At 60.9% G+C, this 20347-nt stretch overlaps 1 protein-coding gene across 1 annotated transcript; it reads left to right on the top strand.

Moving 5' to 3' along the window:
• The first annotated feature begins 19508 nt into the window (after nt 1-19508).
• Nucleotides 19509-19803, top strand: SMIM38 (small integral membrane protein 38). Its single transcript, XM_090267426.1, has one exon. The coding sequence runs from the start codon at nt 19555-19557 to the stop codon at nt 19708-19710; it is 156 nt and encodes a 51-aa protein (XP_090123552.1). The 5' UTR covers nt 19509-19554; the 3' UTR covers nt 19711-19803.
• Nucleotides 19804-20347: the final 544 nt, after the last annotated feature.

Raw genomic sequence — 20347 nt, 5'->3', positions numbered from 1 at the left:
GCCTCGCGGGTGAGCAGGCATCTCCGCGTGCCAGTGTGCGCACCCGTAACCTGGGTCTCAGGTGGGATCACTCCTGCAGAGCCCTTACAGTGTGCCAGGCGCGTGCTTGCTCAGGGAGGCAGGATCACTGTCCCTTTTTCCGATGGGGAAACTGAGACTCACATGCAAGTGGCCACCCAGGTCACACAGGTCATTCGAGGCAGAGCCAGGCCAGGTCAGACCCCTGGGTGGCATGCGTCGTCCACGGGGCAGCCTGCCCCCGGGTAGCTGAGCGCTGCTGCCCGTACAAAGTGCAGTTTGCATACAAGGATGGCATTTGGGGGCGCTCGGTTGCCTGCAGAGAGCCTGTGCAGGGAGCCTGGGTCCCGGGCCCGGGTCCCCGCGTGACCTCGGGCAGGTGCTCTCCCCTCCTGGCGTGCGCTTCCTCGGTGGCCTGCTCACGGAGGGGCGGGGCGCGGAGGACGGCGCCCCGGGGCTGGTTCCAGGCCGCTGTTTTCCCCGTTCCGCATGGTGGGTTTGCCCTCATGCCCGCTCCCCTCCGCTTCAGCTGACTCACAGCTCGGCTCTGCGTCCTGCTAACATCCCGGGGCCCTCGCCTGGCAGCTCTCCGGGGTGACAGGGCAGCTCTCTGTACCTGCGTGGGAGGCATTTGGGTCCCCAAGAAGCATCCCTCCCTTTCCCTGTGCCTCCCCGAGGTGACAGCATGTCCCCCGGTCTGGGGCCGCAGGAACACTGCCGGGGGTGCCTCTGGGCGTCCCTTGGAAGTTGCCCTTCAGCCTTACCCACACCATGTGGGATGGGCCACGGGGGTCAGAACACCTGATCCCGCCCCTCTGCTCCCACTGGCTCCGTGACCTGGGCAAGTCAAGTCACCTCCCTGTGGGAGACCCCAGGAGTTTCGGGGAACGGTAGCTACAGAACTCTGGCGCCCGTGGACTTTCTGTGCGGCCCATCAGACAAGCAGACGGGGATGAGTTTGTGGGGGGCAGAGAGATCTGAGGCCCTGAATCTCCACCCGTTAAAACCCCCAAAGTTCCCTGCAGTCTCCAAGGATGCTCCCCAAGTGGACCTTCTGTTCCCCAACTGAGCCCAGGGTCAAGGTTGGGCCCTAGTGGGGATTTGAACTCTGCGAAGCTAGATTAGAGAGGTCCCGACTGCTTGCTGTGTGACCCAAGGCAAGTTACTTAATCTCTCTGAGCCCCGAGAGGGGAGCCGGGGGGCGTAACGGTGCTGGGAGCTCAGGCGTGGCACCGAGCCCGGGGCTGGGTGCACGTGCCCCTGTTGTTCAGAACTAGTGCCAGCGCAGGTGTCCCCAAAGGCTGCTGCCTGCCCCCTGGGGGCCAGGGGTTCCTTTTCTTCACTAGGCCAGCCCCACCCAACAGAAATACAGTACAAACTGTGGAGAGGTAACACAAATTTTTAGCAGCTAGTAGCTTGCATGCAGACGGCACTCAGCAGGGGTCTCCCTGGGCAGAGCTGTCTGGAGCTGTCCTTGTTTTCTCCCTGCCACATGCACCCTCAGTGACCCCGGCCAGGCGAGGGGCTCGCTTCTCCCACACACAGACCAAGCCCCGTCCTCCTGGTGGCGCCCCTGGGAAGTGGGTGCCACGTGACACCCACGTTAGGGGCGGGAGGACCAAGGCACAGAGAGGCTGCCCAGCTTGCCCAGAGCAGCAGTTTGAGCCCAGCCCAGCTGGGTCCCTGCTCCCGACAGGCGAAATCCCCGTTCCACCCCGGCTGTGCGGCCGCCTGCCTGGCCTCGGTCTCCCCCGCCGAACCACGAGCGGCTGGCTGAGCCCCTTCCGGCGCTCGGTCTCTGCAGCACCCCTTCCTTTTCATTTTCTGAGTGGTTTTGCTTTGGTGGTGGGGGTGAGGGAGGGTGTGGCAGGGGGTGGGAAGGCATGTCATGCAGCCCCTGTGGGCGGAGGGGCCCTGCCAGGAGGCTGCCCTGCCAGGTCCTGACGCTGGGGGAAACCGCTCTGCGCCTTGGCACTCAGGCCTCACAGCCGCCAGGGGCTGGCCGCGTGCGGTCCCTGGGCTGGCCCGGGCGGCCGGGTGGGCCAGGGTGGGCGGGCGAGCTGTGGGCGTGCCGAGGGGCCCCCGCATCCATCACTGCCAGCCGCTCTCGCAGGTCCTGCCAAGTCGTGGTGGAACCGGGCCCAGGTGCCAGTGTGCTTGGTAACGCGATTGCTATTTGAAAAATTAAAGTTGGTGTCAAGGAAATCTAACCTCTGCCTTCCTATCAGGAGCCTGGAGCCGCACGGGCGGCGGCCTGCGGCCTGCGCGGGGCTGTTTGCGCAGGGCGGTCGGCGGGTGCGCCCGGAGTGGGAGAGATTGCAGCAGAGAATATTACCCACGCAGCGCTGGGCAGCCGGGGAGGCAAAGGGCCAGCCGTGGCGGCCCCCACCCGCCACTGGCACCCGGCTGCCCAGGCCACAGCGCCGGGCCAGCGCCTACTATGCGCCTGGCGGGTGTGCCAGGTTTAGGGGCGAGCAGATACTGGCGTGACGTCTCCAGGGGCACGGTGCCTGGGCTTACAAAAATGTTTTCTTTAAAAATCAGAATAAAAAAAAAACCCAACTTTCACATGGAGGAAAATGTTTTCATACGTGTACTGGGCTGAATAGTGTCCCTGCAGAACTTCACGTCCATCTGGAGCCTCAGGTGTGACGTTGTTTGGAGGTGAGGTCTCGGCAGGTGGAGTTAGACAAGGTGAGGACCCAGGGGAGAATGGGGGGCTGTCACCCAGTCACTGCTGTCCTTCTAAGAAGTCCATGGGGAGACAGGCAGAGACTGGAGGGACACAGCCACTAGCCCAGGGATGGCGGGAGCCCCCGGAAGCAGGGAGCAGCTGGAAGGACCCTCCCCAGAGCCCCCCCAGAGAGACCGCGGCCCTGAGGCACCTGGAGTTAGGACTTCGGCCTCTAGGGTGTGACAGAGTCAGTCTGGTTTGGGGTAACTCATGGTGGCCCCAGGAAAGGCACCCAGGATAGAGTTGCAATGAGGTTATCAATATAAATTATTATTATTATTTTTCTGTGGAAGAAGAGGCCCTGGAGAGCAAAAGCCCCTGAGGCTCCTGAACGTCTTCATTCAAGGTGAGAAGACTTGCCCCACTTAGGATCCCGCCTCCTGGCCTGGGGGCTGCGCTGGGGGGGGGACGGCGGAAGGAATGGATCCCAACATCCGTGCGGGGTGGGGCTCGGGAAGAGATGGGGCCCCGGAGTGGGAATCTGGGGTTCTGCTTCTGGCGCCACGGTTCCTGCCTGTGTCACCTTGAGAAGGGACGCGACCTTGCTCAGCCCCAGTTTCCTCCCATTAGCTCCCTGCTCTCGAGGGTGCTCCCGAGGGGTCCGCGGAACAGCCAGTTACTGTGCTGTGGGGGCCCCGGCTTCAGGGCTCCGGGCCGGCGAGCGCCGCGTGGCTGTGCCTGCCCCCTGCCCGTGGCCCCGGCTCAGCACGCTGAGCCCGAGGGAGGCGACCGGGAGGCTTCTTCCACGAGGACGTTCCATCTGGGGACTTCGCAGGTTTGGAAAGAGCCGCCGCTCTCCACCAGCGAGTGTCCGACTTGCGTCCTTCGCTGTGCCCAGGGTGGGTTCCCCGTCCCCGGAGGCGCTTGTCCTCACAGTGGGCTCAGTGCCACACTGGTTCTAAACGGAGGCCCAGGAGCCTGTCACCTGCTTCTTCCACCCAGAAGTCCCTTCCTCTGGGGTGGCCGTGTGTCCAGGCCAGGCCTTGTATGAAGCCCCTGAGCCTGCGAGCCATGGGGTCTCCGCAAACTGCAGGCGAAGGGCTGTGCAGCCTGCGGGGCCGCCACGGTGCCCCAGCCGGCAGCGATGGCTCGGAAAGGTCCCCAGACTAGGCCGTCCTGGCGCCGCTGCCCAGCCTTCAGTGGGAGACGGCCCAGAGCCCCCGGGCCGCAGTGGGGCTCCGGCGCAGACGCGCTCGCCTTGTGTGTGACTGTGCTCAGGTCGCCGCCATGGAGCAGTGCGGGGGGCAGGCGTAGACGGGGCCTCGGTCCTCACCTGACGGGAGGACACTGGACAGAGTGGCCGCCTGTAGGTGGCCCAGCCAGGCTGAGGGGCTGGGCAGGAGGCCACAGGGAGAGCCCCCCCCCCGCCCCCGGTACCCAGACCCCTGGGGGAGCTGCGTGCAGGCGGGCGGGCGTGGCGAGGGACGTGGGGCCATTCCTGCCTCTAGGTGGGGCATTCTGCACGTGCTGGGCCTGCAGCTGGGCCTCCAGAGCTAGATAGTCAGGGGCTGAAGCGCTTCCAGAACTTTCAGTCAGACGTGGGGCGGGTGTGAGGCTCCCTCAGCCAGCTGGAAGCCCCCCAACTTCTGCCCCTTCCTGCAGACCCCTCGGCCGTGCTGCGGGCTGCAGGCTGACCCCAGAGTCTCCTCCGCCCTCTCTGGGGGCTGCGATCCCGCGTGGACTGGCCCGAGACAGGTTGTGTGTCCCCTCCCTCCCTCCCTCCTCGAAACGGCAGCTCCTGGGCGGGCGGGACTCTGGCCTGAAGGTGGCTCTCAGGTGGGAACCGTGGGCGTGTGTCTGGGCAGCCACACGTCCTGGGGTCCTGGTCGGGGAGGTGACTTGGCCCAGAGGCAGCCGTGGGATCCCGAGGGCAGGGCCGGTCTCAGGCCCTGGTGCCGCCCCGTCCCGGTTCCTCCTCGTGCTCGGGGCCTTTCCTCAGCGGCCCGTGGGGGGTGCGTGCCAACTGATGGCGCCTGGCTCTCTCCTGAGTCTGCTCCTCCACGTGTGAGCTCGGGTAGGTGGGGCTTGGTGGCCCCGAGGTCCCCCCAGGACCACCTCGGAGGTCTGGGTTGTGGGCGCTGGCGAGGCCCAGAGGCTTCCCTTCCCCAGGTTTCGGTCTGCTCATCTGTCCGACGGGGAGAACACGGGGCCCACGGGACAGCGGGCCACAGGGGACACTGCCCATGAGTCCCCGGGCGCTGCATCTGCCACCTAGAGTGAGCGCGTCCCCTCCTCCCACTTCGTCACCTTCTGTGATGAGGACCATGACTTTCAGGGGGAGGTCGCTGAGCTGTAGTTTCCATGTAGGATCTGTTGCCTATTTCACAGTTTAATGCCTCTGTGACAAAGGCGTGTAGTTGTGTGACCTCCACCGCAGCCAGGGGGAGAACTGTCCCATCATCCAAGAGGTCCCTCACCCAGCCCCTGGCAACCCTGGGTCTGTCCCTCGTCCCTGTCGTTTTGTCTACTGCAAAATGCCACGCAAGCGAAATCCCGCCCACGTGGCCCTTTGGGTCCGGCTCCCGTCGCCTAGCACAGCGCCTTTGCGATTCACCCGTGTCAGGGCGTGTGTCTGCAGTCCGTCCCGTCTCACTGCTGAGTAGTACACGGACGGGGCGTGAGTGCCGGCGGCACGAATAAGCCACACTGCTGTCCCCTCCACCAGGGGACGGGCATTCGCACCGATCTCCTTTGCGACAAATATGAGCAAAGCTGCTGCTCTGGGCGCGCGAGGGCAGGTCTCGGCGTGGACGCGGTCGGGGGTGCACGCTAAAAGCGGGGTGGCTGGATTGCGTGTTCGATGCATGTTTACCTCTATAAGAAGCCACCAAACTTTCCCAGCACGGAGGCACCGTTTTGTGGTCCTCCCAGCAGAGGCTGAGAGTCCTGTCTGCCCCGTGTGTTTGTCCATACTTGGCATTGTCTGGTTAAGGTTTTAGCCACTTCGGTAAGTGTTTCGTGCTGAGCATCTTCTCATCCGCCATCCCCTTGCTCCTCTGCCACCCGGCTTTCTCTCTCGGGGATGAGGAGTGGACCCATTACCCTTACTGCACGGTACACTTCCCTGAAGCGTCACAGCTGACCCAGCAGCACCCGTGTGTTATCTCCGTGTCTGGGGTCAGGAACTGGGGCGTGGCCGCTCCTGGTGTCTGGGGCTCAGGGTCCCCGAGGGCTGCCGTCAAGGCTCAGGCTGCATCCTCTGACATCTCCGCCGAGGCCGGACCGATTCGCTGCCGAGGCAGCTCTGTGTGTGTTTGGCCAGCGGGGGCTTTGGTCCTGCGCCGCGTGGACCTCCCCTCAGGGCTGCTGAGTGTGCTCAGGACATGGTGGCTGGCCCCCCACCAGGGTCACCCCAGCGGAAGCCACAGTGTCTTTAAGACCCGGACTTAGAAATCACGCACCATCACGTCTGCAGCCTCCTGCCGGTTCCCGGGTCAGTCCTGTGCAGCGTGGACGGGGACCCCACAGGGTGACTGCCGGGAGGCAGGCTCACCGGGGGTTATCCTGGAGACTGGCACAGGCAGGAGGGGCGTTCCCAGTGGGGGCTGCGTTGGCCGAGGGGATGTGTCTGGGGCGCGGGAGGAGCAGCCCGGTTTGTGAGAGCGCGTGGCCACATGGGGGATGGACCTCAGAGGCGAGGTGACGAGGTTTGGGCTTTATCCCATGGGGGGGACTGAGTGGCTAAGACCTGTCACAGAGACCTGTGTCCCCTCTTGGCGTCACTGACAGGGGCAGTGGTGCCACTGAGCAGCTATGGGGGCTTTGGAGAATCACCCTCCCTGAGCCTCGGTTTCCTCATCTGTAAAATGGAGCTATGGATGCTGTGCAAGGGCGTGTGAGGACGGAGCGGGATATGTGAGTTAGGTGCTCCTCGCGGCCCTGGTGGGATGGAAGGTGTGCCGGGTATTGTTGGATGGTTTGTCGGGTGTGTGCGTGAGTGTGTAAGTGTGCTTGAGCATGTGTGAGTGTGAGTGTGTGAGTGCATGCGTGCAAGTGTGTGTGCATGTGTGTGTGCATGTGTGTGTGTGAATGAGTGTGTGAGTGCATGTGTGTGCATGAGCATGTGAGTGCGTGTGTGAGTGTGAGTGTGTGCGCGTGTGCGAGTCGTCTGTGTGTGTGAGTGTGTGCACGTGTGTGTGTGTGAGTCTGTGCGGGTGTGAGTGTGTGCGAAAGTGTGTGTGTGCATGTGTGTGTGCGCGTGTGAGTCTGTGTGTGAGTGCGTGTGTGCACATGTGTGAGTGTGTGCATGAGTGTGTGAGTGCATGTGAGTGCGTGTGTGCATGTGTGTGCATGTGTGAGTGTGCGTGTGTGAGTGTGTGCATGTGTGAGTGTGCATGTGTGTGAGTGCATGTGCATGTGTGTGTGCATGTGAGTGTGTGTGAATGTGTGAGTGCATGTGTGCATGAGCATGTGAGTCTGCGTGTGTGAGTGTGTGTGCGTGTGCGAGTCGTCTGTGTGTGTGAGTGTGTGCATGTGTGAGTGTGTGCGAAAGTGTGTGTGCATGTGTGTGTGCGCGCGTGAGTCTGTGTGAGTGTGCGTGTGTGCGTGTGTGCGCATGTGTGTGTGCATGTGTATGAGTGTGTGAGTGCATGTGAGTGTGTGCGCGTGTGTGTGTGCATGTGTATGAGTGTGTGTGAATGCATGTGAGTGCGTGTGTGCGTGTGTGTGTCTGTGTGTGTGTGTGTGCACGGAGTTTGGGGAAGGTTAGGGTGGCACGGGCGTGCCAAGAGGGTCAGAGGGGAAAGACCCACCCACCGGGAGCCCCGGTTGCCAGGGTCGTGTGAGGGAAGGAGCATCGGCGTGCTTGGTGACCGTGTGGAAAGCAGCTCAGTGAGGGCAGCACCCGCCCCCATGTGGCTTCGTGGTGTGGTGTCTCCACACGTCCCTCGGAAGGACGAGGGACCGATGGCGAGCCTGAGTCTCAGTGGGACCGGAAATGCTCCCTCGCGGCCTGCCACCTTTCTGCCGGAACCTGCAGGTCCAAGCTTTCATCCCCATCCGCACGTCCTTGAGGAGGGGCTGGGACCCAGGGCCACCGCTCTGCCCTGGGCTCCCCTGCCTGCTGTCCTGCCTCCTGCTCTGCCCTCTGGCTTCCGGGGTGCAGCGGCGCCCGGACTCCGCAGCCCCTGTGACCCCCCAACCCTCTTCCGCAGTCCCCACCCCAGGTGGGCCGAGCTCCGCTGCGTTGGGGGCTGACGTGCCTTCGGGGAGAGCCGCGCCCACGGCTGAGTCAGAACCCAGGCCTTCGCCTCCGCTCAGCAGGAAATATTTACCGTGGGAGAGGTGGGCTGCCCTTGCAGGGTTATCTTAATCCCTAGCCTCTCCCGCTCCTAAAACAAATCTCTATATACGCAGATGAAAAAAGAGGTTTTAGGAGCTATAAGCTTCCAGGCCACACAGACTTCCCATTGTGACCCAGGGGCCCACTTCCTGATAGAAAGCCGTCCTCTCGGCCTTATGCAACGTGACTTGGCTGGGGAGCCCCGCGGTCCTGCCCTCGCGGCCGCAGACGAGCACGTGAGCCCCAGTAACTCAGAAACATCAGGTGCGTCCTGCAGGCCTAGCCTGACCGATGTGTAGTTTCTGATGCCCTGGGTGAGCACGGTCGCAAGTGAGGTAGGGGCTCCCCGGAGGGAGGCAGGAACCCACAGCTCCTCTTGGCAGGTGTCCTCGCCGACGACGGCCGGATTCCCCCACTGCAAGGGCGGCTCTGACTCAGGGAGGCTTTGTGCGTTTCTACAGCTTCGTTCACGTGGCGGCCGTCTGCCCTGTCACCCTGCCGGGAAAGGGCTCCATGGGTGATGTCAGGGCGGGCCCTCGAGGTCTGGGGTCACAGGACCGTGACAAGCCGGGGTCCAAGGCCACGGGCCCCGTGAGGAAAGGAGCGTCTTCTGGGAGCAGCAACTTAACTCAGGTGATGCCACTGCTCTTGGGTCGACAGTGTCCAGCGGCCCGGAAGGTGGCTCAGGCCCCATCAAGGTCGCCCAGGAGTGGGATGGGCATTTTGGAAGAGTAATTTAGGGAAAAAATTAAAAGTCAACATTAAACGTCCCTTTGGAGAGGTTAGCAGAGCAGAAGCCAGTGGATCCAAGAAAAAGCGGCTTGGGTTCAGGTCCCAGGTCTGGGGATTTGAGTCAAGTTATTTTACTTCTTAGTGCTAGAGTTTGTTAAATATAACTGCCTTGTGGGAATTAGTGCAAGACCACCTGCGAAGTGCCCAGCGGGGACTCCTGGCGTCCCTGCTGCCCTGGAGTCCAGGGCCATGTGACATCGTTCTCACCAAAAGGGGCCCCACGGGAAGTGTGCTGGGAGAGCCCCGGGAAGCTTCTGCTTTCCTGATACAAGCACCGCTGCCTCCTCCTGGGCCCTTTTCTTCCTCCCGGAGTTCGGGGTAAGGGCTGGAGGTGCAGCAGCCCTCTTGGGCCATGAGGCTAAAACTACATGGTCAAGATGTTGGGGTCAGATGCATTGAGACATGGATGGCATGCCGCCCCAACCCTTGTCAGTGAAGAAAATTAACCCCCACGGGTCGAGCCTCTAGAGAGGATCTCAGATACCTGCTAATGGGTCCAAACAGTGTTTGACATACAGTAGATGCTCAATTAAAGCTAAAACCTACTCTCTTTTCGAGGCTTCTGAGGCCCAGGGAGAGGGAGTTTCTTGCTCCGGGGCTGGCTGGTTCTCAAAGCCAGCACCCTGGGTGCTCAGGCCAGTACCCCTTCAGAGTTCTCTGGCCTGAGCCAGGGTGGGACCCTGTGTCCAGGGTCCTGGGACCGTGAGCGTGTGGACAAGGGTTCAGGAGCCCTTTAACTCATCCCTTTTGCAGGTGTCTGGTTGCTAATTCTCTTCACTGCAAACACTGACCCCTCGCCCATGGGGACCTACGGCACTGGGTTCCTGAGAACCTCGGGTCACCCCACCATCAACCGATCAGTCCATCACCCCGTTTTATGTGTGTTTCTGTTTAAAGAGCCCTGATTTAATGTATATTTTGATTTACTAACATGGGGCCCACGGCCAACAGCTGTGACACATGCCTGAATGGGTCTCATCTCATGGCGTCCCCGTGTGCCGATGACCGCTTCAAACGCCAAAACCACCCACGCGACAAAAATAGACCACGAAAGGGGCCCATCCCTATTTGCGGTGTGAGCTGAAGCAGGTGGGCTGTCCTCGCGTGCGGCCTCACTGGGGGACCTGTGTCCGGAGACTCACGTGCTCTGTGCACGTCCTGACCACGAACGGCTGTGAGGACTGGTTTGGGGTTACACGTCTGTTGTCGTGAGCAGGCGGATTTGCAAATAGGAACGCTCCGGTAACGAGCACGCACTGTCCTCAGTAAGGGGGGCCTCGGCAGTGAAAATCGGGCGCTCGGAGACCGGCCCCACAGGGAGGTCCGCGGCGGCCTCTCCCAGAAGGCAGCGTTCAAGCTGAAACCTGAACGTAGTGGAGGAAGCAACCATGGAAACCTCATCATGTTCGGCAGGATGTGTCTCAGGGTCAAGCTCAGGGTCAAGCTCAGAGCCAGACCTTGGCCTGTGGGGTTAGCCTCAGCCCTTTATTTTGAGCTTGCCACGTGGTGGGTCGTTGTTCATTTTCTTCCCTCCTCTTCTGCTACTTTAGAACTTAATACCTTCGACTTCTGTTCCCTACAGACTTTCACCAGACGTCATTAACTTTCAAGTGTCTGAGTCAGTCCATATTTTATATTCCTTCCCAATGATGCAAGACCTTAAAACATGTCATCGTCCTTCTGACATACAAGCGACCACGTTAGCTGTTGTATTTCTAAGTGTAACGTCCCAGCAAGACCTGATTTTTCTTGTTTTGTGCAGTTGGCGTTTGTTTAGATTCACCCAGCATTCCCCACGCCCTCTGCTTGTGATTTTTTCTTACATTTTACACCTGCCTCCTGTGATGATTTCTCCTTGGCCTGAAACGTATTCCTCGGGCTTGTCATCGCTGGTTAGTCTGTGAGTTGCAAACATCACCGTTGCTTGTCTAAAGGTAATAAGCTGATCAATCTTTTCTTGTATGGTTTGTACTTTCTGGGTTACGATCAAAGCGTTTTCCTATACTGTCCTCTAAAAGCTGTATAGTTTGGCCTTCTGCATTTGTTTTTAAACTGCCTGGACTGGATTTTTGTATGAAGTGTGAGGTAGGGGGTGTGGTGGTCCTCGGTGTTCTCCGCCGGGCCCTTAGGGCTCCGAATGTTTCGGGCTCTGGGACGGGTGGCAGGTTCCTCCCCCGTCTGCAGCAGTTACCTGCGCCTTGTAACCAAGGACCACGCATGCACGGGCCCAAAGCAACACCCGCTTGTCAGCCCCTGGTGCCTTAGGGCAGGAGTCTGTGGGGTCTCGGCTGGGCCCTCGGTGGGGTTCTCGGCTCAGGTTCTAACCAAGACCAGGGACGTGGTCTCCACGGGGGGCTCCGGGGAGGAACCCACTTCCAGCTCTTGTGGTTGTTGACAGATTCCGTTCTTTGCTGTTGCCACACTGAGGTCTCTGTTTCCCCGCTGGCTGTTGGCCGGGGGCTCTCTCTGGGGCTCTCAGTTCCCAGAGACCGTCCTTGGGTCCCACCAGGTGGCCGCCTCCTCTCAGGGCATGGGAGCTCTCTTTGAAGCCAGCAGGAGACCCTCACTCTCTCTGCTGCGACGGAGTCTTGCATGACATAACCTGATGGCGGGAGGGACTGTCCCACACTGGTGTTAGGCATGAACGTGCGACTTGCTCTGGCCAAGGATGTGTGAGCAGAGGTGGGGTCTGTCACCCCTGGAAGGAGCAGGAGCAACTGTGTGTGACTTGTCATAGGATCCGCCCCCTCTCCCTCTGTAACTGGGGAATAGCGATGGCATTGTGTCTTCTCCAATCTTGGTGCGTGTAACTTATTTTTCTTGCCTTACTGTCCCAGTGAGGGCCTTTCACACAATTGATACATTTGACTTCGTTACGTTCAGAACCGACGTTCATCCAAAGTCACCGTAAAAAGCATGAAATGCCCTGGCTGGGTGGCTTGGCTGGTTGGAGTGTCGTCCTGTACACCAGAAGGTTGGGGGTTCGATTCCCGGTTGGGGCACATGCCTAGGTCATGGGTTCGATCCCTGGTTGGGGCATGTACAGGGGACAGCTGATCGACCCCTCTCTCTCTCTGTCTCTCTTTCTCCCTTCCCCTCTCTCAAATCAATAAGCATGGCCTAGGGTGAGAACTGGGGAAAAAATCCGGAAGAGAGGAGTCACTGTACCAATAGGAGGCATTGCTGGGCTGAGGACTGACCAAGAACTAGTGTGAAGGAAGTAACAGATTTAATGTCGGTTTGGTCATTAAGCCACCAGATCCGGAGACAACCACCCCTGGAAAGACAGTTGGTCACTCACAGGTCCCCAGGCACACCCCGAGCCTTGACTGCAGTCCTTGTCGGGAGGGCGCCAGGCGGGGTGGACAGGCCGAGGGTCTGCGGCCTCTGGGGCATGGGCGCTGTCCCGGGGTCTGGTACCCTCCCTGGGGGGCCAGGGCAGGGAGGGCGGTGCTGAGTGTGAGCGCCACACAGGGAAGGTGGCCAGGGCCCATGCTCTGGATGGTTGGTTTGCATCTGAGGGGCGTGCTGGCGGGCGAGTCGTTTTCTGGCTCTGAGAGCTCAGCGAGGCCCAGGCGTCAGGGCAGCGGAAGGCAGCAAAGAGATGAACCCACTGCCCCTTCCCAGGAGAGGAAAGCCAAACGCTGATGAGCACATGAAAAATACGCACGGAAATGCAAATTCAGACGACACCGGGGCCCCATCTCCACCCGCCAGACTGGCAAGCCGTCAAAAAGCCAGCATCGGCGAGTCGAGAAGCAGCGGGACAGCCACGCGCGGCTGCTGGGAGCGGAGCTGGGTGTCTTCAGTTCGGTAAACGAGCCTGTTTCCCCTGAAGTTCAAGTTATGCATGCCCTTTAACCACGCACACGCGTGCATAGGTGCACCCCCAGAAGAGCACCCCAGTACAAGCTTTTATGTAAACATTTTTGGTTGAATTTACAAGCCTAGGCAGTCATGTCCCTCCGATGCCCTGAAGACGGGCTTCGGCCCTCGTCGGCCCCCAGTCAGCGGCGGGTCTCAGCCAGTCTCTTTGGCTTCACGTCACCTCTCTGGCCGTTTCGGGGGTATCCTCTCTGTGATGAGCATGTCTGGTGTTCCATAGCTGATGACTGGGCATCTTGAAATCATGGGTCAACCTAATAAGTTACTTGCATCCATACCATCCCTGGGTTTTCACAGGGTGTGAAAATCACATTACAAACCCTCCACCCCGCGATCTGTGTTTCACTTCCTGCCCGAGAGGGGACATTTCCACTTACCAACTCCCCACCATGCGGTGATCCTGGCTCTCGCCTGGCTTCCCCTTGCTCCTCTGTCTCCTGACAGCCCTGGTGCTTCCCCGGGGGCCCCGTGAGGTGTGCCATGCTTGCCACACCGGTCCGTGCCTCCCCGGGGTCTGTAAGTACCATGTAAATTCTTCTTTCAAGGCCGTTCCCGTGTGCCTGTCACTTTAACACGGGTGCCTAGGATTTAACAAAGCCCCAGGTGCGTTTGAAAACCTCTTCCTCGTTGGGATCATATAGTTGCTGTATGATATCTCCAGGTGTGGGTTGCTTTGCCTTCATCCTACACTGCATTCTTTGGGATGCCTGAATCTGTGCATTGACGTCTTTCATCAGTTCTGAAACATTCTTGGTCATGTTCCCGTCGGATACAGTGTCGCCCTACTCTGTCCTCTCCTTCCGGGACTTGTGAGTCATGTGCTTTACCTCTTGCTGTTCCCCACGCCTGCGGGGCAGACCCACGCAGAGGAAGCTGGCGAGCGAGGGACACAGCCTTAGGCCATGTGGCCTCAGAGGGAGGGGTGAGACCTGGCTGCCGTGCATCCTGACAGGGTTGCCGCTCACCCTCCATGAGCTGGCCACGCCTGGTCACGTGCCCGAGCTGGCATAGCCAAGGGACACGCCTGTGTGAGCCGGAGTGGCCTCCTCTCGTTGGGACCTGGACATCGTCACCCACGGGGGACAATGGAGACTCTGGGAGGCATGAGAACACAGGTTCCTCGGGGGTTCTGAGATGACAGGTGAGGCTCCCTGCGGCTCACATGTGGTGACAATGGGGCCCCTCGCTGGGGCGCAGTCCAACTTCAGGAGCCCACAAGCGCCTCCAGGCCCTCACACCCGTCACCCTGCAGCACGAGGCCTGATCTGAAGGACACACACCTCAAAACAGCTGTTCTGCGCGTGCGCAGCAGGCCCCAGGTGTCTCCCCGGTCCCCATCCCTGTCCCCTGCCTTCCTTTTTCATTCAGAAATCGAGAGAATCTAAGCCAGGTTGTGTGTGGGAAACAACTGAGATTTTTTTCCTCTCCACGCAGTACAGTTCTTTTACATATTAAAAAGAATTAATACCATTAGGTCGACTCTTTGTGTTATTTCTGGGAAAATCTTTATTTTAAGTATTTCTCAAGCACGTTGACATCCGTTCTCAGACTTGCCACTGCATCACTTCCTCCCAGCTCCTCTGAAATTCCTGCTGTTTTATCCCCAGCAAACACCTCAGGCTGCAGAGTCCCCCAAACCCCCCCCCCCCCCCACCTCCTCGCTGCGGAAGAGAAAGGGCCCAGGCTGTCACCGAGGCTTGTAGGCAGAGCCGACACATCCGTGCAGAGACTTCTAGGTGCCTCCCCGTAGCCACGCAAGCCTCTGCCTGTGAATTCCCCCAAAGGGTGTCTGTCGGCTTCAGAGCCGTCTGGGCGCATTGATCAAAAAAGGTACTGTTTGTGGGGCTGCTGGGGACATTAGTGAGTTGTGTCCGAGGACAGTTAGTATTTGCCAAGGGCACCGGTTAGCTTTCACCTACTTGTTGCCTTGAAAGATGGAATGATGGTCCACGAGGGACCCTCCCTGCCAGCGGGGGTGGGTGTCGCTCCTCCCTCACCCCAAAGTGTTAAGCTGAAATGGTGACTCATCCTCTTTGGCCCCCACATCCGCGTCCTGTCTGAACCCCCTCATTCAGGCATGGGGAAGCGCGGGTGCTCGTCCGGCTTGGTGACAGCCTGCCGCGTGGCGTGCACAGCCTCTGCGCAAGTGTTGGTGGGAGCGCCGTTTTGTAAACGCTCACCCAGGCCGCAGGCTTCGGCTGTGTGGCCCCAGGTTCCAGGCGGGATCACTGTCCCCTCCCGCCCGTCCGGGGACTCGCAGCCCGAGGTGAGAAACTCGAAGCGAGGTTGTTAAGAATTCTGACAAGGTCGGCTGAATAGATTGCGTTTCCTTTGTGAGCCTTAATCCGGTGTTCTATGGGCGTCTTGGACATGGCTAATTTATTTGGAATTTCATTCTGTTTCTGACAGCGTCCTTGACGAGCCGTTTGATCCCCCCGAGCGAAGTTACATCCCGGCTCTCAGCTGCTGAAGGCGGCAGCCTCGTCCTCCTCAAGTGCGTTCTGCCTGTCGGGCTTTCCTCTCGGCCCCGCGATGCAGCTCGGGGGCTGGGGGCCTGGGGGGGCGCAGCTCTTGGAAGGGAGGGGCGCCCTCCGCCGGGAAGCCTCCCACGCTTGCCCACCCGCCCCACTGTGGGGATTGTCATCTGCTTTTGTGATGCAGGAAGAAAGGGAATCAGTTTCACCTTCCAGAAATACTAATACCTACAAGATCTCGGAGGACGCTGGCCTCTGAGTGGGGAGCCTTCAGTGGGAACTGGGTTTTGAGATGTGCTGTGCCCGGAGAGGCACACTGACCGCAACCCTTCCCAGGGGAGGCGAGCCAAGCGCCTGGAAGACGCAGGGTCCCCCAGGTCTCAGCTGCGCCTCTCGCAGGAGTGGGAATTGGCGGGCACTCACTAACTCCCACGTCTCTGCGGTGCTCGCTCTGTCTCTGCGATGGCAGCGCGTCTTGCTTGCGCACAGAGAAAACAGCGGGGACGGTTTCAGCAGGACCCCAGACTTCAGGGACCCTCCGCCCTCCCCCAGCTGAGGCGGGTGGCTTTGCAGATCTGGCTTCACAAAAACAGGCACCTCCTGTAATTGGGCATCTCCATGCTGGTGCTCAGAACGACCCCCTCCGCGCCTCCTGGGGGGGAGCCGGGTGGGCCCCGGGGGGCCTGGTGAGAGCGCACAGTCCAGAAATACAGTGAGGGTCTTGGGGGATGTTCATGCCGTGATGAAGGCAAAACCCAAACCAGCCAATCAGCCAACCAGAAGCCAGGGCGATGGGATGGATGGGACCCGTGTGAGAGGGCTGGACTTCGCTCACCAGCCCTGCCTCCATCCTGGCCAGGCCCCAACTCCCAGGGCACGGGAGTGTGGTTTTCCCCTGCAAAGTGCCCTCGCCCCAGCCTCATGCACAGAACATGGGGAGGGGCCGTTGTCCCTTTTACAGATGAGGAAGCTGAGGTCCAGAGCACAGCAGGGATGCCCCGATGGAGACCTGGTGAGCAGCTTGAATGGGGCCTGGGGGGCTTGTCCTGGCGCGGTCACCCCAGCAAGGCTGTGTCTCCGTGTCCCGCCCTCCTGCACAGACGTCACCGGCGGAGAGGGCTCGTGTGCCGAGCCTTCCGTTAGGGGACCATTAGCTCACTGCTTCATCGGTGGGACAGCTGAGTGCAGGAAGGCCTCCCACGCCCTCCGTACTCCTGAATTTAACCTGGGTCCCTAGTCTGTCCCCTGTGACCCAGGGCAGGAGCCTCCACTTGCTCAGCTCCAGGGATATGGGTTGTCTTTGTCATCTGTCACGGGCTGCAGTATGGCAGGTGCTTTAAGAGGCAGGGTACCAAGGAGAAATGGGGACGGGTGGGGGGAGAAGTGGGGGTGCAGGAGGAAAGAGAGGAAAAGGCCGAGAAGAGGTGCGGCTTCAGGCTCCAAGTTCACGGCTACCTTGAGGGGAATCCTGGGGGCCGAGGTTGGCCTTTGCTTCTGTCCTGACCTGGCACGTGCCCTCGTCGCCCCCTGTGCTGTCAGTCTTTGGTGAAGGGCTGTTGGGGGAGGTGACACCCCCAGGGACGTGGCCTCTACGTGTTAGGAGGGCTGCCCCAGCTGAGTACATCCCCCAAGGAGTCACTTTGTGAATGCAGGGACATGAGAGCCAGAGGATGGGGCAGAGAGGCAGGTGGAAGGGTCCTGGCATGTGGACGGAGCCTTGATGGCACCCACATCCATGGTCACTGCTAGCGGTGGGTGACTTGGGGCACTTCCCTCCTGTGAATGGGGTGCACCTGGCACCCACTCCACAGAGACTGGGTGCCGAACGAGCTCTGCCCACCTGCTGTGTTTCGTTACCATTATTTTTCCTTGTGGGCAACGGCCCCCTTATCCACCTAAGGCTCCTGCACCTGCACCAGGTAGACCTTTCTCAGAAGAGAGTCTTGGGGACATTCGCTTCCTTTCCTGAAGGGCTTGCTGACCTTGGCCTCGCTGTGTCCCGGGGCCCGGGGACATCTGAGCAGGAAGGGGGAGGCCGCCGTGACCCTGAGTTTCCTTGCCTGGATGTCATGTGACGGGGCATTGTTGACTTCGTGAGCTCAGCAAACAACTTTATCCAAGGCCACCTGGTCCCCACCGGCAGGTCAGTGGCTGAGAGTGGGGCTCCGCAGTGTGTGTGCCCGCTGCCTCAGACTCCCCCTGGGCGCCCCCAGGGGACCCCGGCCCCTCAGGTGAGTGCGATGCCTGCCTAGGACTCAGCCTCTTCTTCCTCCTGAGCTCCTGGCTGCTTTCCCCAGGGACCTTCACTCCTTGGGCAGGTGGTCTCCTGGGGGGGAGCTGGTGGACCTGCCGAGTGGTCTCTGCAAAGTCCTGGAAGCCCCGTCGGTGCCACGTCCTCGCCAGCGCCCTCTGTGATTGCTGACCCCACGTCGGGGTTCTGCGGTCTAAATTCTCGTGCGTGTTTGAAGTGGCCTTCAAACCTCTGCGCAAGGCAAATACGCCCAGCGCTGCAGGTTACGTGACAGGGCCGTTCAGCCAATGCGCTGGGTCTGCTGGCCGGGTCCGCGCCGGGGTGCTCTCTGTGGGCAGAAGAAGGCATTGCCACCCAGAGAGCGAAGCAGGGCTGGCACAGCACGGCGGGTGGGGCCGAGCTGCCGGGGCCGGGGGGCTGTGGCTGGAGGAGCCTTGGGGCGCTCGGCGCGGGTCTGGGGTTCGCTGGGGCTGTCGTCACGAAAGCCCCAAGTGAATGTGTCATCTGGCCCCATGGCTCTCCTTAAGGTGTGCTCAGTGTCAGAGGCTTTGCATTTACTCCTAGAACTCTCGGGAAGGCTGGGCGGGAGCACGCTGTCATTTTGTGGGTCAAGGAGCCCTGGAACTGGCTTCAGGGGGCCTGCTGCCCTGGAGACCCCTGAGCTGCTCTCTGGCTCGGGTACCTGTGGGTTGGGCCACTTCCCGACCGAGAAGGTGGTTGGACCCCCAGGACCAGGGATCCAGAGAGTGCCACTCCTCTTAGGGGGCCTCTGAGCTCCAGTTGGGGCCCCTTTGTGTTAATAAGGGACCACCGGATTGGAGCTGGAGGAGGGGCCCAGGTGGTGTCTTCACCCACGGAAAACTTGGCTCTGAACTTGGTGGTGGACCGAGTCTGTAGAGGTATGTGTATCCTGGTGTGTGCACGCGCACATGCATACCCATGTGTCCGGCGCATTTGTGCACACGTGTGCCCGTGCATGTCAACACGTGTGTGTTAGTGCACATGTGTGCTGCATGTATGTGTGGGGAAGAGAAAGGTGGGCATGTACATCTCAGGGTCTCCACCCTGGGGGAGAGGAAGGGGACCAGAGATTCACACCCAGGGACTGTCTTGGTCCTGGTGTGACACTCTCCCCTTAACCCTCTCCATGACCTTCAGGCAGACACCTGTCACTTGCCTCCCTTCCCGGTAAGGAGTCTGTGGTCCCTGGAGGCTGAGCTGCTTGCCCGAGGTCACTCAGAGAGTCTTTAGGGGGACCTGGTTTGGGGACAAGGGTTGCTCTGAAGGATGTGAGGGGACCCTGCAGGACTTTCTTGTCCAGCTTAGGCCAGGGGTCTGCTGGTATGGGTGGGCACGGAGGAGGTGCTGGGACCCCCATCAGTCTGTTCTGTCTTGTGGCAGATGACACTGACCCCCTCACTGTCATGGGAGGGAGTCGGCGGCCCATGTGCTGATGGAGCCATGTTTGGGGTCCCTCTGGGCTCGAGGGGACTGTCCTCATCTTCTCCCCTCTCTCTTTCCCGTTTGCATTTCCACAGCACTCTGCCTGCGTCCGCACCGCAGCCCCAGCTCCGCCTGCCTCCTTGCCCCCACCCCACCCGGGCCTGCTGCTGCCGCCGGGACCGCGGCCGCTGGACAGCGCCGGCCTCCCGATAGCTAATTGGGGAGAGAAAGGGCCCGATTGTCTCGCGGGGCCGGAAGAGCAGGCGTGGGCGGCTGAAAGAGCCAGAGAAGGTGGCCAGCTTCGCCCAGCAGCTGCCGCCAGAGACGTTTGCAGATTACGTCAGTGCTGGCGAGCAGGGGGAGCGGGCAGAGGGGGGCCCGGGAGCCGCCCGCCCCGGGCCTCCCCACAATGTGGCCATTGTCGGCCCGGAGCACGGCTCATTCTGGATGAACGGTGCACGGGCCTCCTGACCAAGGTGGTCACTAGCCGTCCCCGATCTGTCCTCTCGCACGCCGGGGAGGCCCCAGACCGGAGCCCAGCCGCCTTGGGAGCCGCAGAGGGTGGGTGTGGGCCCCGGGGCTGCCGGCTGTCCTGAGCCCCCAGGCCAGTCCCCCGGCCGCACGGCTCCAGGTCACGCCGCGTCGCTGCTGCTCTGTGGGGCTGCCCGCCCTCGGCATGGCCTCCTGGCTCGGGGAAAGCGCGGGCCCCGACCCCCTCATGGTCCTGCTGGTCATCATCTTGCTGGCGCGCTTCATCCTGTGGTCCTGCCTCGGGACCTACATCGACTATAGGCTGGCCCGGCGGCAGCCCCGCAAACCCAAGGAGGACTAGGCCCTGTGCTGGCCGCGGCCCTCGGACGCCAGGCACGGAGGCCTTCCCCTCCCGGAGGACACTGCCCGGCCCGTCCTGTCCTCAGTCAGGGGCGGCGGTCGTGCAGCAGGACCAGCAGAGGACCCCGGCGTTTCATCCACGGGGCAGAGGCGGACTGTGCCCCACCCAGACTGGCCAGGGCTGTCCTGGTCACGCACCACATCCCACATTGGGGCACAGAGGGGCCACCACTGCCCATCTGTCCCCAAGTTCTGGCGTCCCCTGTTGGAGTGAGTGATCCTGGAGGTGGTCTTGCTTTAAGACTTTCTGTGCTTCCAAGCCTTTATAAATATGTTTGCAGGAGGAGTTGGGGTGAACCATGGGGACTAGTTGGGGGGCCACAAGAACAGATGTGACCACATTGCAGCCAGCCCTGCCACCTAGAGCCACCCAGAGCCACCGCCGTCTCCATCCCCTCCTGCCTCCTGGACGGATGGGATTAAGAGCAGGCAGCTGCCTCGGCTTCCCCAGAGCAGACCCCTGGGATGAGCTTTGCTTTGGGTGTGAGCACCCAGCCGGCGAGCTGGTAATGAAGCCCACGTGACGCCGGCCACCAGGACGGGGAGCGGCAGGGGCAGGGGAGGGTCAGGCCTGACAC

Source organism: Furipterus horrens, unplaced genomic scaffold, assembly GCF_987537825.1.
Source record: "Furipterus horrens unplaced genomic scaffold, mFurHor1.1.pri manual_scaffold_2, whole genome shotgun sequence".
In the NCBI taxonomy this organism is placed as follows: domain Eukaryota; kingdom Metazoa; phylum Chordata; class Mammalia; order Chiroptera; family Furipteridae; genus Furipterus; species Furipterus horrens.
The sequence above is the reverse complement of the archived record's forward strand: the minus strand, read 5'-3'. Positions and strand labels throughout refer to the sequence as shown.

Excerpts from the sequence above, each read along its gene's own strand:
- SMIM38 (XM_090267426.1), top strand. The coding sequence starts at position 19,555 with ATGGCCTCCTGGCTCGGGGAAAGCGCGGGCCCCGACCCCCTCATGGTC.